At 47.5% G+C, this 27995-nt stretch overlaps 1 protein-coding gene across 1 annotated transcript; it reads left to right on the top strand.

Moving 5' to 3' along the window:
* The first annotated feature begins 10551 nt into the window (after positions 1 to 10551).
* Positions 10552 to 15061, top strand: prr35 (proline rich 35). The gene is made up of 2 exons (XM_078418379.1): positions 10552 to 12081; positions 13966 to 15061. Exons 1-2 carry the CDS (start codon positions 10553 to 10555, stop codon positions 14912 to 14914), a joined length of 2478 nt encoding a protein of 825 aa, XP_078274505.1. The 5' UTR covers position 10552; the 3' UTR covers positions 14915 to 15061.
* The last annotated feature ends 12934 nt before the right edge of the window (positions 15062 to 27995 follow it).

Here is a 27995-nt window from a genome sequence, read left to right on the forward strand (position 1 = left end):
CCAGTTTCCTGCACTGTATCGCCAGGGACTAAAGTAAAAAGTCAACATTGACATTGAAGACTAAAACGGATCCCATCTGAACCTCCTGGATAAAAAGGAATCCACTCCCTCGAAGAATATGCAAGCAATTGCAACAAATCTTGTAAGTTAATTCCCAATTCGGAGGGAGTTGACGTGCAGGGTTTGCTTGGAGAAACTCCCAGCCTCCCAGCTTTGTTGTGTGGAGACAGTGTGGTGCTAGCAAACGCATCTGCAAAATGCCGACTTGGCTTCCTTCTGCCTTCACTTGCCCGAGGCGAAGCATCAGAGTGTGAAGCTGAAACCATGATGAAGACTCTTTCAAAAAAAAAGTAGGAAGGAGCCTCTTGATTAGAAATTACTGCCATTAAACATCCTGACAAAAGCTGGAGGAGACAGAAAACAATTCTTACGCTACCTCCAAAATCAGCTTGTAATTAAGCTGCCGCGGGCTTTTAAACAGCCCAGCACCAAGTGTCATCCCGTCTAGTAGTCCCACTGTAAGAAAATAACTGCAGATGCTGGTACCAATCGATTTATTCATAAAATGCTGGAGTAACTCAGCAGGTCAGGCAGCATCTCAGGAGAGAAGGAATGGGTGACGTTTCGGGTCGAGACCCTTCTTCAGTCTGAGATGTTGCCTGACCTGCTGAGTTACTCCAGCATTTTGTGAGTAAATAGTAGTCCCACCAGATGAGTCGCCCAGATACAGGCTGGGTTGCTGAACCCCTGGTCCACTATTAAAATATAGTGAAAAAAGGGGGCCATCTGTGGAGCTTTGTTACACAGTGTGTGTTGGAGGCCTGGCACACATTGCCAGGGGTGGTGATTGGTACGGGTGTTTCTTGATTGGTACGGGTGTCAGAGGTTATGGGGAGAAGGCAGGAGAATGGGGCTATGAGGGAGAGATAGATCAGCCATGATTGAATGGTGGAGAAGACCTTTTGGGCCGAATGGCAATACTTTGGTTGTAGGAGTCACACCCTCCAACATAACTGGAGCGCAAGTGTGTATATTCATCAGTTCTAGGAGCAGAATTAGTGTCATTCGGCCCTGCAGGCCGACTCCGCCATTCAATCCATGGCTGATCTATCTTTCCCTCTCAACCCCATTCTCCTCCCCGTAACCCCTGACACCGTTACCAATCAAGAATCTGGCAATCTCCGCCTTAGAAATATCCATTAGCTTGGCCTCCTCGGCCATCTGTGGCAACAGGAATACAACAGATTCACCACCCGCCTGGCGAAAGAAATTCCTCCTCTTTTCTAAAGGTACATCCTTTTATTCTGAGGTTATGATCTCTGGTCCTAGATTCTCCCACTAGTGGAAACTACTCTCCACATCCACTCTATCCAGGCCTTTCACTATTGGACACTGCTCCGATCAAGTGGAAGGAATAGCAGCTCTCTGCTGTCAAGCTGAGTGACCCACAGTTTACAGTTTATTGTTACGTGTAACAAGGTACAGTGAAAAGCTTTTTTGTGTCGCATGCTATCCAGCGTAGTGAAAAGATTATATTAGTTTAGAGATATAGCGCAGAAACAGGCCCTTCGGCCCACCGAGTCCTCGGCGACCAGCGATTAACACTATCCTACGCACACTAGGGACAATTTTACACCTACACCAAGCCAATTAACCTACATACCTGTACGTCTTTGTGCATAAGACCACCACTATCATAAGACTGAAGACGTTAGGAGAATCGATAAGGCCGTAGAACACAGGAGTTGATGGTTTTATTTGGAGTTATCTTTTCATTCCCTGAATGTAAACATTGACAGCAATGCTGGTGTTCATTGTCCATCACTAATTGCTTCTGAACTGAGGATTAAGAGATACCCACATCGATGGCTTTAGGGTCACATGTAGGCCAGCCCTGGTAAGGATAGTAGATTTCCCTCCACACATACTCCTTTTATTATATCTTGCAGCTGAGGTATTGAACTTGCAGACAGAGCTGACGGCTACTGGCGCACACCTTAACCATTGGCTCCTTCTCCAACGAGGTTTTTTTTTTAAACTAAAATGTTTCTGTTGTATTTAATCGTCTCAAGAAGGCAGCTTGCAAGCACACGTGTCGAAGCTTCCCTGGAGTTGCGGCTTTAAAAAATCCACCGACTGGAGACAGCCCAGGAGAAACGCTGTTGGCCGAGAGCTGTTCCTACTCAAAATGTTTTCTAACCTGTGCCGTCTGAGTAGCTGGGAGGAAAACACTGAGAAGGGGAGCACACTCGGTGGAGGCTGGGACAGAGGTAGAGAGCAAAACAGAAAATAACATGTGGTTGGTAGCTCGCATTATTTCTTTGGCGTGTTGTGTGAGCTGTCCAACATCTTCGATATCCAAACACAAAAGGGTCAGGAGAGAGGGAAATTAGAGGTGCTAGACCAAGTAGACCCATTGGGCCCAAACCTCTCCTGCATTGGTGCAGCACCCTCTCCTCCCCCTCCCCCTCCCCCTCCCCCTTCCCGTCCTTCCTCCCCCCTCCCCCCCCTCCTCCCCCTCCCCCCACTCCCTCCCTCCAACCCTCCCCCTCCCCCTTCCCCTCCCCCCCACTCCATACCCCTCAACCACCCTTATCCTCCCTCCTCCCGCTCTTCCTCCCCCCCCCCCCCTCTAGGAGATAGATTTAAACTTTAAAACGTGAATAACTTTGAAAATATAACACCGATTTCAATGAAACTTCTTCCATTAGCACCAAAGGGACGACGGTGAGTAAGGGGGGGGGGGGGGCTAAAATTGTCGTGCTATCGTGTACCATTTTGGCTGTAGTTCAGGAACAAACAAACAAACAAACAAACAAACAAACAAGAGTTTTAGTATACAGATGGGAAAGGGAAGGTGTGAAAACGATGATCAAGGAAATGTAGGAAAATAACTGCAGATGCTGGCACAAATCGAAGGTATTTATTCACAAAATGCTGGAGTAACTCAGCAGGTCAGGCAGCATCTTGGAGAGAGGGAATGGGTGACGTTTCGGTTCGAGACCCTTCTTCAGACTGGAAATGTAGAATGGTTCATTGTTGACTGAGGGGAAGGTGACGAAGAGGCATACAAATAGTAACATTAATCAGGAGGACAGCGAAACCAGTTAACTTTAGTTGGCTAGAGCAAACTAATGACTCAGCCTTGATGACACTGCCACTTCCCACCATCCCAACCCCCCCCCCCCCCTACTCCCCTTCCCCCCCCCCTACTCCCCTTCCTCCCCCCCCCCCCCCCCCCTCCACTTGTACAATCACAGATCAAGCTCACAAGCCTTTTTAAAAAAAAGAAAGAATTTAGGTTCAGCCACAGTTCATCAAATGTTTCAGGATCACAAATTCTCTATGAACGTGCAGTGTCCTGACACACAATCAGTTCAGAGATTTTCATTAAACCGTTAGTCAATAACGCTCAATCAATCAGCCGCTGCCACAATGAAGTGGAATGGGGATAAAAGACACATTATTCCACTGTATATGAAATCAGCCATCTGCTGGAATATTGCATCGACTGTTAAAGTTAGCTTGTTATTACCTTCCTCCATTGAAGCGTGATATTTTTCAGAATGGGGGGAAAAAAATAATGAAAATGGCCAGAAAGTATTTTATTTTACAGTATTTGTATTAAGCATTCCTGAACGCTGGATCGGTGAAACCACAAGGATCACAGTTTGTACACAGAAAGCTGTGGAAATAGTGCCCAGTTTCAATACAGCCAGCTTGCAAAAGTACACTCCAGCCACTTATTTGTACCATGTTTGTATTGTACCGATGAAATAAGATGGGTTTAAATTCTCAAAAAGTTATAAACATTATAGTGTGTATGTTTCTTTGATTGATGCATGTACTCCTTGTATTATTTTCAAAAGGTATCATTAATACACACATTTTGTTTTGCTTTCAAAAATACAAGTCATCTACAATAATTGTATGTGGGTCAAAAAACACATAAAAGGGAATCGGCAAGAATTTAGACAATAGACAATAGAAATAGACAGGAGACAATAGACAATAGGTGCAGGAGTAGGCCATTCGGCCCTTCGAGCCAGCACCGCCACTCAATGTATAAGACAATAACTGCAGATGCTGGTACAAATCAAAGGTATTTATTCACAAAATGCTGGAGTAACTCAGCAGTTAAGGCAGCATCTCAGGAGAGAAGGAATGGGTGACGTTTCGGGTCGAGACCCTTCTTCAGGCTGATGTCAGGGGGGCGGGACAAAGGAAGGATATAGGTGGAGACAGGAAGATAGAGGGAGAACTGGGAAGAGGGAGGGGAAGAGAGGGACAGAGGAACTATCTAAAGTGGGAGAAGTCGATGTTCATACCACTGGGCTGCAAGCTGCCCAGGCGAAATATGAGGTGCTGTTCCTCTTGCTCACCCTCCCCCCACTCGTAACAAGGACAGAATCCCCCTCGTTCTCACCTTCCACCCCATCAGCCAGCATATCCAACAAATCATCCGCCAACATTTCCGTCACCTTCAACGGGACCCCACCACTGGCCATATCTTCCCATCCCCTCCCCTCTCTGCGTTCCGCAGAGACCGTTCCCTCCGTAACTCCCTGGTCCACTCGTCCCTTCCTACTCAAACCACCCCATCCCCGGGCACGTTCCCCTGCAACCGCACGAGATGCAACACCTGTCCCTTTACCTCCCCCCTCAACTCCATCCAAGGACCCAAAGAGTCTTTCCAGGTGAGACAGAGGTTCACCTGCACCTCCTCCAACCTCATCTATGGCATCCGCTGCTCCAGATGTCAACTTATTTACATCAGCGAAACCAAACACAGGCTCAGCGATCGCTTCGCTCAACACCTGCGCTCGGTCCGCGTTGGCCAAACTGATCTCCCGGTGGCCGAGCACTTCAACTCCCCCTCCCTCTCCCAGTCTGACCTTTCTGTCATGGGCCTCCTCCAGTGCCATAGTGAAGCCCACCGGAAATTGGAGGAACAGCACCTCATATTTCGCCTGGGCAGCTTGCAGCCCAGTGGTATGAACATCGACTTCTCCAACTTTAGATAGTTCCTCTGTCCCTCTCTTCCCCTCCCCCTTCCCAGATCTCCCTCTATCTTCCTGTCTCCACTTATATCCTTCCTTTGTCCCGCCCCCTGACATCAGTCTGAAGAAGGGTCTCGACCCGAAACGTCATCCATTCCTTCTCTCCTGAGATGCTGCCTGACCTGCTGAGTTACTCCAGCATTTTGTGAATAAATACCTTCGATTTGTACCAGCATCTGCAGTTATTTTCTTATCCTACACCCTGGGGTCAATTTACTTTTTTTTTTACCAAAGCCAATTAACCTACAAACCTGCACGTCTTTGGAGTGTGAGAGGAAATCGGAGCACCCGGAGAAAACCCACGTGGTCACGGGGGGAACGCACAAACTCCGTACAGACAGCGCCCGCGGTCAGGATAGAAGCCGGGTCTCTGGCGCTGTGAGGCAGCAACTCTACCGCTGCACCACCCCTAATCTAGAATTGTTCCTGTGTATATTTTTTGGCAAACGGAAATCCTCACGAGTACATTCTGTAAACAAAGCAAAGATCTAAGCTAACCTGAAGTGTAGAAAGTTCCACGACCATACAAATCGCCATCCCCTCGGACTGCTGCACTAACAAACAAGGACTAATGGCTAAGCATGCTCTCAAGATGTCAAGCTATTTTATAGTTTATTTATTCTCTGGAAAGACGCCTAGAATCCTCTAAATGTGGCTCCCTCATTACCTGCAGCAACCCGTTATCATACGCCAAAATGGTTTATTACTTATTCCCAGGGGCGCAGCGGTAGAGTTGCTCCTTACAGCACCAGAGACCCAGGTTCGATCCTGACTGCGGGTGCTGTCTGTACATAGTTTGTACGTTCCCCCTGTGACTGCGTGGGTTTTCTCTTGATGCTCCGGTTTCCTCCCACACTCCAAAGATGTGCAGGTTTGCAGGTTAATCTTCTTTAGTCAGAGGGTAATTAATCTGTGGAACTCATTGCCACGGAGGGCTGCGGAGGCCAAGTCAGTGGATTTTTTTAAGGCAGAGAGAGACAAATTCTTGATTAGAACGGGTCTCAAGGGTTATGGGGAGAAGGCAGGAAGATGGGCTTTGAAGGCAGAGATCAGCCATGATTGAATGGCGGAGTAGACTCGACGGGCCGAATGGCCTAATTCTACTCCTATAACGCGAGAACTTGTATGCGGTTTCAAACTTCTGCACCTCTTGCCTGATGGTGGAAAGGCAAAGAGGGAGTGACTGGGGTGAGATTGGTCCTTGATTATGACTATAAAAAATACTTTATCATATCATATCATATCATATATATACAGCCGGAAACAGGCCTTTTCGGCCCACCAAGTCCGTGCCGCCCAGCGATCCCCGTACATTAACACTATCCTACACCCACTAGGGACAATTTTTTTTTACATTTACCCAGCCAATTAACCTACATACCTGTACGTCTTTGGAGTGTGGGAGGAAACCGAAGATCTCGGATAAAACCCACGCAGGTCACGGGGAGAACGTACAAACTCCTTACAGTGCAGCACCCGTAGTCAGGATCGAACCTGAGTCTCCGGCGCTGCATTCGCTGTAAAGCAGCAACTCTACCGCTGCGCTACCTTGCTATCCTGGGTAGCAAGGAACTTCTGCTGCATGCGATGGTGGAAACAGATTCAGAAGTGGCATTTGAGAGGCTTTTAGAAAAGGCACATGAATGTACAGGAGTGGTGGGATATGGATTGTGTGCGGGCAAAATAGATTCGTTTAACATGGCATCATGTTCAGCACAGACCTTGTGGGCCTGAGGGCCTGTTCCTGTGTTGTATTGTTTTATGTCCTATGTTCTAACAGAAAGTAATCACTCAGTGATCAGGGTTAACTACCCTAGAAACCACAATCTGTTTCCCTGTATGAGTCCTGGGATCACGTCCAATGTACCAACTCGTACCCAAATGGCTCAGCTGCCTCTTTAAGTTATCCCAAAATCAAGTTTCCCAGAAGAACTCATTTCAATCCAGATTCTTCAATCCTACATCTTGAGCACACAGTCAGCTCGGCACGATGGCACGGCGGTAGACCTGCTGGCTTACAGCGCCAGAGACCCGGGTTCGATCTTGACACAAGGGTACTGTCTGGTGCGGAGTTTGTACGTTCTCCCCGTGACCTGCGTGGGTTTTCTCCAGGCGCTCCCGTTCCCTCCCACACTCCAAAGACGTACAGGTTCGTCGGCTAATTGGCATGGTCAAACGGTAAATTGTCCCTAGTGTGTAGGATAGTGCTAGTGTGCGGGGATCGCTGGTCGGCGCGGACTCAGTGGGCCGAAGGGCCTGTTTCCGTGCTGTATCTCTAAACTAAATAATCTAAACTAAAACTAAATAACAACAAGGAATGATGATCAGGGACTGGCAGATCCAGTAACTCCGAACATTGTTACTTTGGAAATTGTGCAACTTTCAATGTGTCCCTGATCCTTCATTTAGTTTAATTTCTTATTAAATAGCATAACATACAAAAACAAGGCACTGGGCGATTCAATCATATCAGGCATTTGATTTTTTTTTAAATTGCGTCTCCACTTTGAGAGGGAACGAGGAAAGCTACCAAGCTTTTCTTCTGATTCCCACCATTTCCCTACTTTTTAACAAACCTCCAAAACTTACTTGGAGCTTGTTTGCAAAAGATCATTCCAAAGGGACATTCCTCATTAAATAAAAAAAATTAGCTAACAAACCAATCAAAGTACTATTATTATATAACTGTGAACAAGTCCTATTACAATGCATTTGAATGCGGGTAGTGCAATGACGTTAGACTTTAGAGATAGTGCACAAAAACAGGCCCTTCGGCCCATCGAGTACGCGCTGACCCAGCGATCACCCCGTACACTCGCACTGTCCTACAGACCAGGGACAATGTACAATTTTACCAAAGCCAATTGAATTTAGAAGGATGAGAGGAGATCTAATCGAAACGTATAAGATTATTAAAGTGTTGGACACGTTAGAGGCAGGAAACATGTTCCCAATGTTGGGGGAGTCCAGAACAAGGGGCCACAGTTTAAGAATAAGGGGTAGGCCATTTAGAACTGAGATGAGGAAAAACTTTTTCAGTCAGAGAGTTGTGAATCTGTGGAATTCTCTGCCTCAGAAGGCAGTGGAGGCCAATTCTCTGAATGCATTCAAGAGAGAGCTGGATAGAGCTCCTAAGGATAGCGGAGTCAGGGGGTATGGGGAGAAGGCAGGAATGGGGTACTGATTGAGAATGATCAGCCGTGATCACATTGAATGGCGGTGTTGGCTCGAAGGGCCGAATGGCCTACTCCTGCACCTATTGTCTATTGTCTATAATTAACCTACAAACCTGTACTCTTCGGGTCAGGACCTTCCTTCATTCTGAAGAAGGGTTCTGACCCAGAACGTCACCCGTCCTTTATCTCCACAAATGGATGTTGTCTGACTCGATGAGTTAGCCCGGCGTTTTGTTTAATTGATGTTGTCCATAATTATTGCCATCGGTTAAGCCTTCCTGAAATAAACAGTGATGAGCAATTAACACACGGCTCGTTGGAGAGAGTGTTCCCAGAACAGGTGTTGTGCGTGAGCATCGCTGTGCCGGGGGGAGGCTACTGTTACACCTTTTACTTTGTCTTGTAGTCAGGCATAAACAATGCATGGTGCCAGGCAGGTAAGCATGAAATCCGAACATGCTTTGCCATATTGTGTGAAGGAACAAAACAACCGGTAAACACCCCTTGTGAATGAACCAGCAACAAACGTTCAGCTCTCAAACGCACCCTGTTGGCTCATTTTCTCTCTGGAAATCATCTTCCACGGTTTTGTCCTCTGGCCAATGAGGATAATGAATTTACATCCATGTGTCGAAAAGCCAAGTGTGTTGACACACATATTTTTGCTAGATAATTTAAGACTAAATATGGTGTAAATACTATTCTAGGCATTGGGTGGCGCAGCGGTGAAGTTACTGCCTTACTGCCTTACAGAGATCCGGGTTCAATCTTGACCACGGGTGCTGTCTGTACGGAGTTTGTACGTTCTCCCCGTGACCGCGTGGGTTTTCTCCGGGTGCTCCGGTTTCCTCCCCATGGCCACATGGGTTTTCTCTGGGCACTCCAGTTCCCCCCAGGTTTGTAGGTTAATTGGCTTCGGTAAAAATTGGAAATTGCCGTGAGTGTATAGGATAGTGCTAGTGTACCTCTGCCTCAGAAGGCAGTGGAGGCCAATTCTCTGAATGCATTCAAGAGAGAGCTGGATAGAGCTCTTAAGGATAGCGGAGTCAGGGGGTATGGGGAGAAGGCAGGAACGGGGTACTGATTGAGAATGACCAGCCACGATCACATTGAATGGCAATGCTGGCTCGAAGGGCCGAATGGCCTCCTCCTGCACCTATTGTCTATTGTACCTGATCTGATCTCTGGTCAGCGTGGACTCGGTGTCTATTTTCACTCAAGAAAAATTAACACATAGGTAAGTCACCCAAAATGATACTTATGGCTTTTACTTGACTTCCAAAAGAAAATCTGTATGTTCACTTTAAGTATACACTGAAGAAGTACGATTATGATGTAGAAGCAAAGAACTGCAGACGCAGGTTCATAAGGTCATAAGTGATAGGAGCAGAATTGGGCCATTCGGCCCATCAAGTCTACTCCGCCATTCAATCATGGCTGATCTATCTCTCCCTCCCAACCCCATTCTCCTGCCTTCTCCCCATAACCCCTGACACCCGTACTAGTCAAGAATATATCTATCTCTGCCTTAAAAATATCCATTGACGGCCTCCACAGCCTTCTGTGGCAATGAATTCCACAGATTCACCGCCCTCTGACTGAATACTAGGCTTGTATACACTAGAATTTAGATGAGAGGAGATCTTATCGAAACGTATAAGATTATTAAGGGGTTGGACATGTTAGAGGCATGAAACATATTCCCAATGTTGGGGGAGTCCAGAACAAGGGGCCACAGTTTAAGAATAAGGGGTAGGCCATTTAGAACTGAGATGAGGAAAAACTTTTTCAGTCAGAGAGTTGTGAATCTGTGGAATTCTCTGCCTCAGAAGGCAGTGGAGGCCAATTCTCTGAATGCATTCAAGAGAGAGCTAGATAGAGCTCTTAAGGATATCGGAGTCAGGGGGTATGGGGAGAAGGTAGGAACGGGGTACCGATTGAGAATGATCAGCCATGATCACATTGAATGGCGGTGCTGGCTCGAAGGGCCGAATGGCCTCCTCCTGCACCTATTGTCTGTTGTCTATAATACCCAAAAATACACAAATGATCATTGAAAATACCTGTTGACATTCTTTACGTTCTAATGTTGACATTCTAATGATGGCTATTGTTTTACTAGACTGGTGTTAAATTAAATGTTTTCATTCAAATATTTATAGCAGCTAATTATTTATCTTTTAGGTTCCGGATTGTATTCTTGGAGGGGTCAATGGTACAAGTGTTCCATCGCCAATGAAGTGTCTTTCTGAAGGTGATCCGAAGCACAATCTTGACATTACAAAGGTATCTCCGCATTACTCCACGGGCAAAAAAATGTCCAAAGACGAGCTGACTTGCAAGATCAGTGCGGTGTGCAAGCACAAGGAACGCAAACCAAAGAAGCCCCACTACATCCCCAGGCCGTGGGGGAAGCCGTACAACTACAAATGCTTTCAATGCCCCTTCACCTGCATGGAGAAATCGCACCTGTACAACCACATGAAGTACAGCCTGTGCAAGAACTCCCTCTCGCTGCTGATAGAGTCGGACTGGCCTTACAAGAAGAGCACCCTTCTCAATTCTGACCTGCGCTTGCTGCAAAGCTCTGAGAAACGCAGGCTGGAATTGGAAAGTGGGGACGGTGTCTCTGTTGCGTGTGACCCTCCCACCAAAGGTGCAGGCAGGTGGGACCCTCCCGCCCGCAGTGCCAGCGCCGAGCCGAGCGCAGCCGATCTCAACGCTTTGGAAGGGTCTGATGAACAGACGCGCTCCTCAAGGGAAAGGGAGAAAGTAGGCTTGGGTGAGGAACAGATAGCAACCGACCACTGCCACAAAACGCAGGGACCCAGGTGCTCATCTCAGTCCGACCTGCAGACGCCCCCGAGAAGCAAGGTGGCCAAACTGAGCAAAAAGGCCGAGGGTGATTTCATCATCACCGATGTATTTTCCCTGAAGGACTCTGTGATGAGGGGCAAGGGGAAGCTGGAGGCCAAGCTGAAACACAACAAGCTCCCGAAGAGCTGTGTGGGAGACGGTGGGATCCTGATGGAAGAGTGGAGGAGGGTGGTCGCACCTGGCCAGAGGAGGCAGCCAGGTGACATCCATGCCCCGTGTGCCGACGCAAGTGTCATGCCGTGCTACCCACCGCCGGCGTACAGCGACTACCAGGAGCCTCAGGGACTGAACCTCTCTGTGCTCGGGGTCAACTACCCCGTCAACCACAGCCTCTTCTCCTACTTGAGCCCCTCCATCAGTTGCAACGGGCCCCAGGTGGCCCAGGCGCCTTACCTCGGCTCCCCGGCTAAGTTGGTCCACCCCCACTCTGGGCATTTGCAAGCTGTGCATCTCCCAGGTCGGTCTGCGGTCCCACCGAGGTTCTTCTACCCCCTGCTATTCGAGCAGACCCTCCACACGGCGGGGTGCCAGAGTGGACAGGACCCAGCCAACCCCACCAACATGCTCGCGTCGAGGACGATGGAGGTCCCCCACAAACCCTACCTGCGCAAGGTTCCCGTCGTGAGGCCACACGTCAACAAGCCTCCAGTGCCCAGGGCGGAGGGCACTCCAGCCTACAAGCCCTTCTCTGAGCAGAAATGCCCAACGCTCGCCGGGGAAGGTCCAGGAGCGGCGTCTGTGCACCACTCGCCGACGTGCCAACGCTCCAGGTGTGTCGAAGACAGGTGTGTCGAAACAACCCCGGCGAAACACCAAGAGGCGTCTTTGACTCTTTGCCCAAGGGCAGGTGAAACATCATCTTGCCTGGGGGGGGATAAAGCGCAACGCTCGGCCCCGGAATCAGAGGAGACCCCAAGCCAACTCCCCGTTCCGCTCCCATCGGAAAATCCCAAGCAACCGGGCAACAGGTGAGTTCACAAAAGGTTGTTGCCAGGCGGCGAGGGCCTGAGCCGCAGGGATAGAGAGGTTGAGCAGGCGAGGACTCTAAACCTTGGAGCGCAGGACAGTGTGGAGTGATCTTATAGAGGTGTATAACAGCATGCGAGGAACAGATCACAGAGTCTCTTGCCCAGAGTAGGGGAATCGAGAACCAGAGGACATAGGTTTAAGGCGAGAGGGGAGAGATTTAATAGGAACCTGAGGGGTAACTTATTCACACAAAGGGTGATGGGTGCATGGAGCGGGTTGCCAGAGGAGGTAGTTGAGGCTGGGACTATCGCAATGTTTAAAATACATTTGGACAAGTGCATGGATAGGGCAGGTTCATAGACAATAGGTGCAGGAGGAGGCCATTCGGCCCCTCGAGCCAGCACCGCCATTCAATGTGATCATGGCTGATCATTCTCAATCAGTACCCCATTCCTGCCTTCTCCCCATACCCCCTGACTCTGTTATCCTTAAGAGCTCTATCTAGCTCTGTAGAGGGATATGGGGCAAACGCAGGCAGGTGGGACATGTTTGCCGGTGTGGGTAAGTTGGGCCGAAGGGCCTGTTTCCGCACTCTATGACTATAATTTTTTTTAAAGTGTTCACTTTAGACTTTACTTTAGAGATACAGCATGGAAATAGGCCCTTCAGCCCGCCGAGTCCACGACGGCCTACTATCACCGCGTACACTAGCAGTGTCCTGATTCTGGACTCTGGACTCCCCCAACATTGGGCACATATTTCCTGCCTCTAACGTGTCCAACCCCTTAATAATCTTATATGTTTCGATAAGATCCCCTCTCATCCTTCTAAATTCCAGTGTATACAAGCCTAGCCACTCCAGTCTTTCAACATATGACAGTCCCGCCATTCCGAGAATTAACCTAGTAAACCTACGCTGCACGCCCTCAATAGCAAGAATATCTTTCCTCAAATTTGGAGACCAAAACTGCACACAGTACTCCAGGTGCGGTCTCACTAGGGCCCTGTACAACTGCAGAAGGACCTCTTTGCTCCTATACTCAACTCCTCTTGTTATGAAGGCCAACATTCCATTGGCTTTCTTCGCTGCCTGCTGTACCTGCATGCTTCCTTTCAGTGTCTGATGCACTAGGACACCAAGATCTCGTTGTACATCCCCTTTCCCTAACTTGACTCCATTCAGATAATACTCTGCCTTCCTATTCTTACCACCAAAGTGGATAACCTCACACTTATCCACATTAAACTGCATCTGCCATGCATCCGCCCACTCACGGTCGAAGCTCCCTGCGTCAGGGCGGTCGAAGCTCCCGCGGTTGGAGCTCCCGAAGTTGGTCTCGAACCAGGGACCGCGAGCTCCAGAATATTAAAGTCCACAGGCTCCCGCGGTTGGAGCTCCCGAAGTCGGTCTCCAGCAGAGGCCACCAACTCCTCGATGTTAGGCCGCAGTGTGGACGGAGATACCATACGGGAAAAAAATCCCATTTCCATCATGGTGAGAGATTAAAAAAAAGATTTCCCCCCAACCCACCCCCCACACACACACACACTACACTCCCCCCCCCCCCACACACTACACCCCCCCCCCCACACACACACACTACACCCCCCCCCCCACATAAAACAAGCTAACGAACTGTAAAACATACATTTAACACATACTGTAAGACAACAAAGAAGGAAGGGCCAGGCAGCCTGTGGGCGAGGCAGCCTTGCCCCAGGTGTGAGATGGAGATGGAGATGGGATGTGGTGATTCTCTGTGAGCTGTTCCATAGGAGCACCGTTTGTACTCATGTGTTATATGGACCCATGGTGGAATCTCTGTTCAGATCAAGGACTACATTTCGTCAGCATAACCCTGACTTTACATTTTTCTCACCAGTGAGCCGCCTCGCACCGAGGGCATTTCGTCATCATCCCAAAAGATGCCTCCACGATGCACCGCAGAACTGGAGGAAACGACAGAGGAGAATGATAGGAGCAGCCCAGAGTTGAGAAAGTCGTCCCCGCCTGCAACTTCCCCAGTCAGTAACAACCTCTGCAGATCGGGTCAAGCATCCAACTGCCTTCAGACAGACGGAGGGAAGAATGGCTCTGTGGTGCTGATAAACGACCTCTGTAAAGTCATCCACGAATACCAAGATGTCGAGGAGCAATTGTGCTTCGTGGTCGACGAGGATACGCCAGGCCAGAAACAACTGAGGGGCCAACTAACTAAGATTAGAAAAGAATTGTTCCACATCCGCCAGGTGTTGGAGAAGACGTCCAAGCAACACGAAGGGCCCTTGGACCTCTCTGTCAAGAAGTCGCCGGATGGGGTTGTGAGGAATTGGAAGAACGGCGAAGGCCCTGAAGAAACGTTTGAAAGTTGTGGCAGCCTGGTCGGAGCGGAGCAAGTTGCGGGCGAGCAGCGTAGGGGAAGCACTATTACCAAAGCGAAGCCATCGCAAAACTGCCACGCCAATTCATGCGCGGAGGTGCACAAGTTTGAAAGGCTCGGTACCTCTCCGGACACGGACACAGTGGCAACTCAGAAGGCAGATGATCCGACGAGAAGACCAAGCGGCCCTCAGCCGCCAAAGAGCATTGCAGCGGAGACTACATTTACAAACAGAGCAACGAAGTGTGAAGCAGACTCCAGCGTACCTCTGAGTACAGAGGGGAAGTTTGTTATACAGCCGCTGCCAGTGTCTGTGGAGAACTGCTGCAAGGGTAAGGCTTTGAAAAGGACACCATCAGGTGAAGATCAGAAGGGGGGAGGAAAGTTGTGTGTTCTCACCCCTTTCGTGGCAGACAGGTTAGGATCAATAAAACAGAATAGGATCATATGAACCCAGCAATGTGAAGATAAAAGCTCGGTGGTTATTAGACACGATGGCTTAAATAACGCCCAGCACTGGAACAGATTTAGATTAGTTTAGAGATACAGCGCGGAAACAGGCCCTTCGGCCCACCTAGTCCGTGCCGACCAGCAATCACCCCGTACACCAGCACTATCCTACACACACTACTAGGGACAATTTGCAATTTTTTTTTACCAAAGCCAATTAACCTACAAACCTTTGGAGGTCTTTGGAGTGTGGGAGAAAACCGGAGCACCCGGGGTAAATCCACGCAGGACACGGGGAGAGCGTACAAACTCCGTACAGACAGCACCCGTAGTCAGGATCGAGCCCGGGTCTGAGGCAGTGGTTCTACTGCTTCGCCACCGCAGCGTCTCTACGCAATATCTGAAATGAACACACAACATGGAAGAGCAAGGCACAGAAACAGGCCCTGTGGCTTTCAATGACCATGCCGAACATGATACAAAGCTAAACCAATCTCCCCTACTTGCACATGACCCTGCACACCTCCCTCCTTTCACTGTGTTTCCATGTGTCTATTGAAAAGCCTCTTAAACGTCCCGATCGTATCTGCCTCCATCACCAACCCTGGTAGTGTGTCCCAGGTACCCAGCACCCACTATGCACCAAAAAAAACACGACCCGCACATCTTCTTTCAATTTTGCCTTCTCACCTTAAATAGTAGAGTCTTGTTTGCTTATTAAAGTAAAAATCTTCCATAAACTGCATGATTTGAACAGTCCCATTAATCTCATATTTCAACCGCAGTGCATATTATGTATGTCATTATTCATAAGTTCATAAAATCATAGGAACAGAATTAGGCCATTCAGCCCATTGAGTCTATTCTGCCTTTCAATCGTGGCTGATCTCTCTTTCCCTCTCAACCCCATTCTCCTGCCTTCTCCACATCACCCTTGACACCTTTACTAATCGAGAATCTGTCGATTTCCTCCTTAAAAATACCCAAATGACAACCTCCACCGCCGTCTGTGGCAATGAAGATTCACCACCCTCTGACTAAAGAAATTCCTCCTCATCTCCTTTCTAAAGGTATGTTCTTTTATTCTGAGGCTGTACCCTCTGGTCCTAGACTCTCCCATTAACACCCAGTTGCTTTGCCTGTTGTATTACTGAATACAGAGAGTTGTATCTCACTGTACATGCTTATAACCATTCTAATTTATCTATTATGGACACAAAAAGCTCGAGTAACAGCGGGTCAGGCCGCATCTCTAGAGAGAAGGAATGGGTGACGTTTCAGGTCAAGACCCTTCTCGATCCTAAACGCCACCCATTCATTCTCTCCAGTGATGCTGTCTATCCCGCAGAGTTACTCCTGCTTTTTGTGTCTATCTTTGGTTTAAACCAGCATCTGCAGTTCCTTCTTACACACTAATTTCTCTATATTTTCCTTTGTTCGTGCACTTGAGGGAAAGTTTACATGTTTTGGGAAAGTTACAGGGCAAAAGTCACAAAGCATTTCACGTGATAATCTCGCATCTGAAATTGGTACCACAAAGTCAAGTGCAGGAACGTGTCACCAAGCGGACTGCTATATTGTCTCATGTTCTCAACAGCCTTCCATGGCAGCTGCCTGCAACACCATCTAAACATGCTATTGTGTTTCTTTATCTGAATTAGTGCTTCGAAATCAGTGACTATGTTCACACAGCACAACATGGTGTCAGTCTTCACGACACATCTTATAGGAGTGATCATTAGAGAGGTCCTCCTCGTTATTAAAGTAAAGGGCATGAAAGAAAAAAACCCCATTGCCGCTAAATATCGGGTTCATGATACACCACTTGCCCAGATTATCAATAACTTTCTCTTTGAAGAGAGGCAACAAGCAGAAATCTATTGAAACAAAGAAGTGCAGATGCTGGTTAATACACTCTGTGTCCTTTCGTGAAGAAACTTTGTTCCTTTGCTGTTTAATGCAATCTGCACACACGGGTAGAATGGTTCTCTGGGTGTGTGTGTGTGTGTGTGTGTGTGGAAGGTGGCAACAATTCACACTCGCCAGAGCAGTGCAGATGTCCTGGCAGAAGATGTATGCCACAGTGGTTTATAGGAGAGTGTTTGTACTTTACAATGGAGATGGGGTAGAGCAGCTAGATGGGACTACACACTCCAGTTGTGGTGGTTCCGACACTATGCTGCATGGTCAGGAGGAAGGTAGACACAAAATGCTGCAGTGAATCAGCGGGTCAGGCAGCATCTCCGGAGAGAAGGAATGGGTCGAGACCACTTCTTCAGGAGGAAGGACCAGGCGGGCGGTGGTCTGCAGAGGGAGCCGCCGAGCCCGCCCCCCCCCCCCCCCCCACCCCCCCCCCCACCCCCCCCCCCGAGGACCAGAGAACCAGAAAGGAGGATGGAGAGAGCTGGCGATGGTGGACACGAGAACAAGGGCCGGTAAAAGAGCATCCCGGGATCTGACCTTCCTCCCACGCCTGAAGGTGGCCGGGAGAGGAGAGGAGAGGGAGAGGGAGAGGGAGAGGAGAGGAGAGGAGAGGAGAGGAGAGGAGAGGAGAGGAGAGGAGAGGAGAGGAGAGGAGAGGAGAGGAGAGGAGAGGAGAGGAGAGAGGAGGGAGGAGAGGAGAGGAGAGGAGAGGGGAGAGGAGGGAGGAGAGGAGAGGAGAGGAGAGGAGAGGGGAGAGGAGGGAGGAGAGGAGAGGAGAGGAGAGGAGAGGAGAGGAGAGGAGAGGAGAGGAGAGGAGAGGAGAGGAGAGGAGAGGAGAGGGGAGAGGAGGGAGGAGAGGAGAGGAGAGGAGAGGAGAGGAGAGGAGAGGAGAGGAGAGGAGAGGAGAGGAGAGGAGAGGAGAGGAGAGGAGAGGAGAGGAATGGAACGGAACGACGGTTCGCTGAACGCCCTGCAACAGCCTGGGGCTCGTCTGGATCGGACACCGCTCCAGAAGACCAGACTGGACTTTGTAAATGGCGCCAAGTCCTTGCGACTCTTTCATGTGGTCTCAGTGGACTATTTCTATACACTGTGCAGGGATTGTGCTGAAGTCAGAGTCATAGAGTCATACAGCGTGTAACTTGCCCGCACTGACCAACATGTCCCATCTACACTAGTCCCACAGTTTAGCCCATATCCCTCTAAACCTGTCCTATCCATGTACCTGTCTAAATGTTTCTTAAACGTTGAGATAGAACATGCCTCAACTAACTCCCCCAGCAGCTAAAAGTTACACCTCAGATTCCTATTAGATTATCCCTCCCCCCCACCTTAAACCTATGTCCTCTGATTCTCAATTCCCCTACTCTGGGCAAGAGGCTCTGTGCGTCCACCCGATCTATTCCTCTCATGACCTCTATAAGATCTCCCCTCATCCTCCTGCGCTCCAAGGAATAGAGTCCTAGCCTGCTCAACCTCCCCTTGCAGCTCAGTCCCTCGAGACGTGGCAACATCCACGTAAATCTTCTCTGCGCCCTTTCCAGCTTGTGCAAAGGTATTGGCGATACTTTACGGAACTGTAAGCAAAAAAATGAATTTCACTGTGCCGTCGTCTGTACATGTGGTAATAAACAACCATCGAACCGTTGACAAGTCAATTTCCCTGGATGTCTTCTCATGAGCTGGTTGACCAAGGAGGCACCCCAACTTTCAGCCTCCCACGGACATGTTCAAAAACTGAAGATCCGTCCCAGCTTCTCCGCTGGTCATTATCTACAACGCTCAGTGAAAATGGCTTTGTTCATGTAAGAGTCTGCACTCACTGTTCGAGTTACACCAGGATGCATGAAAATAATGGCCCCCCACCCCACGATCAAAGCAACCACTGCACCTGCACGTTATATTTTTAATTGACAAAGTCATACAAAGTTGGAGTCCTCCTTGTGATATATTGTTCCTGAGCATGAAAATATACTCAAACCAATTTCTATGTTTATGTCTTCGAAAAATGAATAAGCCGGCTTTAAAGCATTGATAATTCTGTAATATTCAACCTTTGCAATTTAATATACAGATAACCCTCATTATAATGGACTCCAGGCGAGGGGGGGAGGGGGAGGGGGGAGGTGAATTGTGTCTGTTATTGCTGATTGTCCGCTATAACAGAATAAGGGGGGCAAATATTAATTGGTTTAACCCAAGGCAGGGAGGGAAGGATGAAGCGTGGCGCTGGGAAGGGGGTAGAACCAGGGGGAATACACAAGGGGCGGGGGATCCAGGGACGGGCACTAGTACTCACGCTGCCTTCATGCTGCTGGTTCTCGGCCCGCCACCGCCTCTCCATTACCCAATACTACGTTACGCGCTGCCCACAAATCACCACCACCAACAGGCGCCTCGGTCCGCTAATAACCAAAAGCTCATTAGTCATTATGATACCTGTCCCCATATCTCCTCTCTCATAGAAACATAGAAAATAGGGGTGCAGGAGTAGGCCATTCGGCCTTTCGGAGCCTGCACTGCCATTCAACTCAAACCAAAACTGTACGCAATACTCCAGGTGTTGGTCTCACCAATGCCCTGTACAACTGCAGCAGAACCTCCCTGTTCCTATACTCAAATCCTCTCGACTCTGTCCAGGGACCCCGACAGTCCTTTCAGGTTAGGCAGAGGTTCACTTGCACCTCCTCCAACCTCATCTACTGCATCCGTTGCTCCAGATGTGGACTCTTATACATCGGCGAGACCAAACGTAGACTGGGCGATCGTTTCGTTGAACACCCACCGGCTCAGTCCGCCTGAACTTACCTGATCTCCCGTTTGCTAAACACTTTAATTCTCCTTCCCGTTCTCACACTGACCTTTCTGTCCTCGGTCTCCTCCGTTGTCAGAGTGAGGCTAAACGCAAAGCGGAGGAACAGCATCTCATATTTCGCTTGGGCAGCTTACAGCCCAGTGGTAATGAATATTGATTGCTCTCACTTCAGGTAGCCCCTGCATTCCCTCTCTCTCTATCTCTCCCCCACCAAAGTCGCACCAGCTTCTCGTTTTCACCCAACAAACAGCTAATAATGGCCTGTTTCCTTTGTCATCGTTACTTCTTTGCACATCTTTCATTCATTGTTCTTTATCTCTCTACATCATCGCCTATGTCTCTCGTTTTCCCTTACCCTTAACCAGTCTGAAGAAGGGGTCTCGACCGAAACGTCACCCATTCCTTCTCTCCAGAGATGCTGTCGTTGACCCATTATAAGGAGGTCTGTAATAATGAAGGTAGACTGTATATAAAATACACAGCATGCGGTGAGTGTTAATCAGTGGCAGCGGAGTGGCTAAACCATCCTGAATAATGCTGGCCATTTCTCCATCGGTCATTTGTGTTTTGTTGAAGTCAGTCTTCACAATCACCTTTCACGTTGGTGTCACAACGAACTGTGGTGGGGGATGGTGACAGTGACCCAACAATAACTAAACCACTATCCGCATGTGAAGCTTTAGACTTTAGAGATAGGGTGCAGAAAACAGGCCCTTCGGCCCACCGAGTCCGGGCCCGGACCAGCGATCCACCCCGTACACGGACACTACCCTACACACGAGGGACAGCTCACAATTTTTTTTTTCCGAGGCAATTAACCTGCAACCTCGTAAGTCTTTGGAGTGTGGGAAGAAACCGGAGCACCTGGGGAAAACCCAGGCGGTCACGGGGAGAACGTACAAACTCCGTACAGACAGCACCCGCAGTCGGAATCAAGCTCGGGTCCCTGGCGCTGTGAGGCGGCAGCCCCGAAGCAGTGAAGGAGTTCTACTAAATCCACAATTGGTGGCCACAATTTACGATTCCGTTCACCTGGAAATGTGATGGAGGACCACTCATTTTATTTTTGGGTGCCACCTCTCACAACAGCTGCGACGTTGCATTTACATTGAGAATATGTAGCTGACTGTAAACTAATTTCTTGAACCGAGATACGGGACACTTGGGCTGTGAACTACTTTCCTCATACCCAATGATTAAAAGAACAACTCCCTGATATGAAGAGATGTGGCAGGCCAAATATCAACAATTCCAATAGAAATAAGATCACCTCTTGTTGTCTGAGTGATGTCGCAATATTCGTTTTAATATATGTTGTATATTAACATGCTTCTGAATGTCATTCACTAATTTGCTTATGTTGGAAAATATGACTCTAACTGTATGTAAGATTTCATTTTTAAGATCTTTTTGCCTACAAGTGCGGTCTTGTAATTTAAATTATTTATTCTTTACATAAGCGATTATCGTTTTATTATTACGGTTTTACATAAAAAGCACTATGAAATAATACTCGAAACTGAGCATGTTGCAAGATTATAGACTTTGCTCCCACCCTACAGTATGTCATTGAAGAAACCAAAAAGGCACTTTATGATTAAAATATTAATTGAATAACTATTTATTCATGCAGTGTATATTAAATTTGATTATTGTAGGTTCATTTTGAAAGGTTAAGCATGTTCTGGACCTGTAACATACAGGAATTTCAACTCTAGTCACTTCCATGTTCAGTAGCAATTATTCCATGTCTTATTTAATGGATAGTTATTTCTTACTTTGTGATTTCAACATTGGTAAATAAATATGAGAAGTGATAACAGACCTATGTATTGGATGGCGGTGTTTTTAATCTTTGTATTTATCATATGTTTAAAAGTATATGTTATTAATTGCTTGCATGGATGATATCTCATGACAAAAAGTGAAAAGAGGTATTCCACACAGCCACTTTAGACAAGCACATGGATACGTAGGGAATCGACGGATATGGATCAAGTGCAGGCATATGAGATTAGTTTATCTTGGTGTTATGTTCGGCATAGTGGTTGTGGGCCGAAGGGCCTGTTCCTGGGCTGCACTGTTCTATGTTTAGTTATGCATAGTTTGGTTTACAGCACGGAAATAGGCCCTTCGGCCCACCGAGTCCGCACCAACCAGCGATCCCCGCACATTAACACTATCGTAAACAAGGGACAATTTTTATATTTATACCAAGCCAATCAGCCTACAAACCAGTAACGTCTTTGGAGTTTGAGAGGAAACCAAATTTCTCGGAGAAAACCCACGTGATCACGGGGAGAACGTACAAACTCCGTACAGACAGCGCCCGTAACTAGGATCGAACCCGTGTCGCTAGCACTGTAAGTCAGCAACTCGACCAGTGCGCCACCGTGCAGCCAATAGTATATATTCATAGAATCAGGAGACAGGATCCAAGTGACCTGTAAATGTCCTACCAATCTGGGGGCATTCTTATACCCATTAATTTTATTCCACTGCACTTAATTCCACACTCAGATTTTTTTCTGGTAAATTCTGTGTTATCGTGCTATTATCTATTATCGTGTGTTATCATGCTAACATCTTGCAATTTAGTGTCACGTGTACCAAAGATACAGTGAAATATATATTTTTACATATAGACCAGTTTGATTATTACCATACATAAAGACAATCCCCAATAAAGAGCCTCTTGCATGGAAACAGCCCACTGAGTCCATGTGCAATAGTTGCCAGATTTTGGCATCAATTTACGCAGTCCAGGGTGTGATATTTTAGTTCTTGGGCGACTATCTCCTGTTGGCCAACATATTCTTGCAGGGATGAGGTTCCCCCTCATCCTTCTAAACACCAGCGAGTACAGGCCCAGTAACGTCAAACGCTCATCGTATGTTAACTCAATCATCCCTGGGATCATTTTATTCACAAAATGCTGGAGTAACTCAGCAGGTCGGGCAGCATCTCGGGAGAGAAGGAATGGGTGACGTTTCGGGTCGAGACCCTTCTTCAGTCTGAAGAAGGGTCTCGACCCGAAACGTCACCCATTCCTTCTCTCCCGAGATGCTGCCCGACCTGCTGATTTACTGCAGTATTTTGTGAATAAATCGATTTGTACCAGCATCTGCAGTTATTTTCTTATATCCCTGGGATCATTCTCGTAAACCTCTTCTGGGCCCTCTCCAATGGCAGTAGGTATCAAATAATCCCTGTGTTTGCTCATTACTGTTGGCTGCACACTCACAATACTTCCATTCTGAAATGTTTAGTTTACTTTAGTAATTCAGCGCGGATAGGCCCTTCGGCCCACCGTGTCCGCACCAACCAGCTATCCCCACATATTAACACTACCCTACACACACTAGGGACAATTTTTACATTTGCCAATTAACCTACAAACCTTGACGTCTTCTTTGGAGTGTGGGAGGAAGCCAAAGATCTCGGAGAAGACCCACGCAGGTCACGGGGAAAACGTACAAACTCGGTACAGACAACACCCGTGGTCGGGATCGAACCCGGGTCTCCGGCGCTGCAAGCGCTGTAAGGCAGCAACTCTACCGCTGCGCCACCGTGCCGCCACTGCGTTCATGTGTACTGTGATCAGATCCCTCTAGGGATTCAGCAGGGTTTTACAGCCATAAAGGCATGATTTAGTTTTAAGTTAATGTTGTGTGATTGCTGATAGCCTATATTAGTGTTAGGACGATCCTTTAGGAAGGAGATGACGAGAAATTTCTTTAGTCAGAGGGTAGTAAATCTGTGGAATTCTTTGCCGCAGAAGGCTGTGGAGGCCAAGTCAGTGGATATTTTTAAGGCAGAGATAGATAGATTCTTGATTAGTGGTGTCAGAGGTTATGGGGGGAAGGCAGGAGAATGGGGTCAGGAGGGAGAGATGGATCAGCCGCGATTGAATGGCGGAGTAGACTCGATGGACCGAATGGCCTAATTCTACTCCTATCACTTATGAACTTACGAAACCTGCGTCTGCAGTTCTTTGCTTCAACATCGTAATTGTACTTCTTCAGTGTATACTTAAAGTGAACATACAGATTATCTTTTCAACCTTAGTGGTTTGAGGGTTGGGAGTGTCATGGCAGCGCTGTAAAACAATGACACGTATGTTTGGAAAAACGAAAGGGCAGCACCGTTGTGCAGCGGTAGAACTGCTGCCTTACAGCGCCAGAGACCCAGGCTCGATCCCGACTGCAGGTGCTGTCTGTTTGGAGTTCGTACGTCCTTCCTGTGACCACGTGGGTTTTCTCCGGGTGCTCCGGTTTCCTCCCACATTCCAAAGACGTACAGGTTTGCAGGTTAATTGGCCACGGTAAAATTGTAAATTGTCCCTCGTGTGTAGGATCGCGTTAGTGTACGGGATGATCGCTGGTCGCCATGGATTCGGTGGGCCGAATGCACTGTATCTCTAAACTAAAGTCCAAAGCCTATTTAAACAGGGAGCAAAACATAAAGCATTAGCAGAGTTTAAAATTATAAAACGACTTTCTCTACAAACTCATTTCTTTACAAGGATTGCTTTTAGCCAATGGAAATATACAGAGAGCCCACTTGAGCAAAAAGGTAGCCTAATGTGACCTAAATGAAATTGTAAATGTTTGAATAATTCAGATACGTTCAGTCTATTATATTTCCCCCGAACTGTTCACAGAGGACTATTCTGCACCTTTTTTTAATTGTTTAAAATGCAAATCAGTTAGCTCAGAAATTAATTATATTTTTCAGGCAAATATTTGAGACTTCATCAGTCACTCACACCCCTCACGGGGACTCACAGGAATGGATTCATAACAAAACCAAAAGAGATACCAGTTTGAAGACACATATTCAATGGAAATATCTGTCCAGATTTCCAGCATCCTGTCAGTATCGTGGAAATTAGTAGAAACAAGGAACAGTAGATGCTGGTTTATACCAATGATACCAAATTATACCAGTGATTCCAATTATACCAAAGTGCTGGAGTAACTTAGCGGGTCAAGAAGCATCTCTGGACGTTTCAGGTCAGGACCCTTCTTTAGATGAGTCTCCCACATCCCAAAGATGGGTGGGTTTGTAGGTTAATTGCTCATTGCCCCTAGTCTCTATAGGCTGCCCCTAGTGTGTAGGGAATGGATGTGAAAGTGGGATATCATAGAACCAGTGTGAACAGGTGATCAATGGTCAGCGTGGACTTGGTGGGCCGAAGGGCCTGTGTGCATGCCGTATCTTTCAATTCAATTCAATTTACCCCAGTAACCTGAGGTAACCTGCATTGAGACATGACACCACCTACTGAAGACTCAGCACTACCTGGATCTCTACAGGTCTCACTGCCTGATCAAGACTCTTCCAAGACTCTGAACACGGATTTGGATATGTAATGCATTTTACCCACACCCATCCTGGCGGCACAGTGGCACAGCGGTAGAGTTGCTGCATTGCAGCGTCAGAGACCCCGGTTGAATCCTGACTACCGGTGCTGTCTGTACGGAGTTTGCACGTTCTCCCCGTGACCGCCTTGGGCTTTCTCTGTCTGGGTGCTCTATTTTCCTCCCATGCTTCAAAGACGTGCAGGTTTGTAGGTTAATTGGCTTCTGGGAACTGTCCATATTGTGTACAGATGATCGTTAGTCGGCCAAAAGCCCTGTTTCCATGCTGTATCTCGAGAGTCTGAAAGTCTAAACCCATATGAAATAAATATAATTTGCACATACCACACTGTAGTTTGCTTTTTTTTAAAAACACTCTCCCATCCAATACACAATCAGATTAAAGTTCAAGGTAAAAGAAGTTTAAAAGAAAGTAAAATGTTCAAAAGACTTAATATTGTTATCTGGCCTTCTAATTAAATAGATGGAAATTGGAATATTTGGATCGTTATCTCCCCCAGCCATTCTGACCCAAGGGGTCAGACTTGGAGCAGGTTATGCACTAATTTGACTGAATTTACACAAAGTCAACTTTGAGAGATCTCTACATTTTTATGGTGATAAGGCTGGCTGATTAGGTGTTGAAAGACTTTCATGACGTTTATGTGAGGTTATGCGCCAAGGCAAATACGTGCCTGTTTCATGTTTTGTTTAGTTTAGTTTACTTTAAAGATACAGCGCGGAAACAGACCCCTTCGGCCCACTTAGTCCGCGCCGACCAGCGGCCCGGTCCCACCCTACACTAGCACTATCCCACACACACACTGGAGATAATTTACAGAAGCCAATTAACCTACATACCTGCACCTCTTTGGAATGTGGGAGGAAACCGAAGCACCTGGAGAAAACCCACATGGTCATGAGAACGTGCAAACTCCATACAGGCAGCAGCCGTAGTCAGGATTGAACCCAGGTCTCCGGCGCTGTAAGGCAGCAACTCTACCGCTGCGCCACCGTGCCACTCAGTGACTTCCAGTAATCCAAAGGCTGGCTGAGAAGCTTTCCTGATTTGTTTTCCTGTCCAAAATTACACATGGTAGGAGTTTAGAAATTGTTGTGGAGTGCAACCCAAAAACAGAGCATTTTCACCAGGAATTCATGAGAGGAGGTGACTTGACCCCTCTAGTCCATGCCACCCCAAATGACCTATTTATAGATAATATTGGGAACAATTGGGCTTCAAAGGGATGGTTTCAACAACATAGAGCATCTGTCTCCAGCTGCACCGTAGATCACGCTGCACTGATGCAAGTGTCACTGGGCTGGAATTCATAGAACTGATCACTCATTGAGACAGTAATCTCCAAGCTAACAGAAGCAAGGTCACCCGGTCATTCCCTCTTCTCCCTGTTCCCATCGGGCAAAAGATACAAAAATCTTAACAGCACACACTAGCAGACTCAGGAACAGTTTCTTCCTCTCTATTATCAGGCTTCTGAACAGTCCTTCCATAAGCTGAGATGTCGTCCTGATCTTCCAACCTACCTCAATGCGAGCATTGGACTTTTTTCTCTGGAACTGTTCTACCACAGTGCTGAGAAACGATATATTCTGCTCTCTATTCACAAAATGCTGGAGTAACTCAGCAGGTCAGGCAGCATCTCAGGAGAGAAGGAATGGGTGACGTTTCGGGTCAAGACCCTTCTTCAGATTCTGCTCTCTGGTATTTTTCTCTTTACTCTACCTCTTGTTCATGTGTATGGCTTGATATATTGTATTATCTGATTTGATTGGAAAATACCCAAAGGCTTGCCACCCAGTTCATTCCCAACAGATTTTTCGCTGTACCTCACTCACACAGTACTCGTGACAATAATAAGCTGATGTACTAATACACCTCTACACTGCTGAACAGGTGAGTCTTACGGAGTAACTGGCAAAGCCCCACCTGCCACTGTGACCCATTACATAGAATACAATGACAGGGTCAATGTTGCTGGGAATGTCCTCCATTAAGGCTGGGAAATCACCTCATTAACCCTAAGCTAAGTGAGACACTGAAAAAGTCTGGTATACCCCAACAGCTGCTGACGACATTCTACCGCTGCACCATAGAGAGCATCCTAACGCATGGCATCCCTGTGTGGTACCTCAGCTGCACGGAGGCAGAGAGGAAAGCTCTTCAGCGGGTAGTCCATAGTGCTCAGAGGACCATCGGAACACAGCTACCAGCCTTGGAGGGCATCTACAACACACGATGCCTCAGAAAAGCCACCAGCATCCACAAAGAATCTTCACACCACTGCAACAGTCTGTTCGAACTTCTACCATCGGGCAGACGATACAAGGCCTTCTACGCCCGCACCTCCAGACTCAGGAACAGCTTCATCCCCAGGGCCATAGCTGCTATGAACCGGTCCTGCTGAGCCGGATGGTCACATCGCACAGTGATACTTGCACTTTATTCTGTTTCTGTTTAAAACTGTTACAATTTGTTTCATTGGGTTGTTTAAATTAATACTAACTAGCTAATTAATTTATTGCATCGTATGGGAGGCGCATTCCCAATCTCGTTGTACCCCTGTACAATGACAATAAAGATATATTGTGTTGTATTGTATTGTATTGTATTGTATTGTAGGATGTGAGACCCGTTGATAAAATGTGTCTTCTAACCTGAAAATGTGGCATACCAAAGGTAATGTTTATTCATTATTTGGCCACAGTTTCCTAAATGTCAGAGACTCAGGTATCTGGCCCTGTGAGGCAGTAGTTCCACCAATCGCGTCAATAATTTATAAACTGAAATTAAAGTTAGCTGCCTGTTTCTTCACTTGGTGCAGCCTAAAAGATGTCTTAGAGCAGTAATGAGGGACGGATTAGTTAAAGACTTGTGGTTGCCATGGGTTCTTGTTATAATATCAAAGTGCAGTGAGTTCTTCAATGTGGACATATCCATGACAGTGCTAAGTCACGTACGT

The sequence above is a fragment of the Rhinoraja longicauda genome, chromosome 21, assembly GCF_053455715.1.
Source record: "Rhinoraja longicauda isolate Sanriku21f chromosome 21, sRhiLon1.1, whole genome shotgun sequence".
Lineage (NCBI taxonomy): Eukaryota > Metazoa > Chordata > Chondrichthyes > Rajiformes > Arhynchobatidae > Rhinoraja > Rhinoraja longicauda.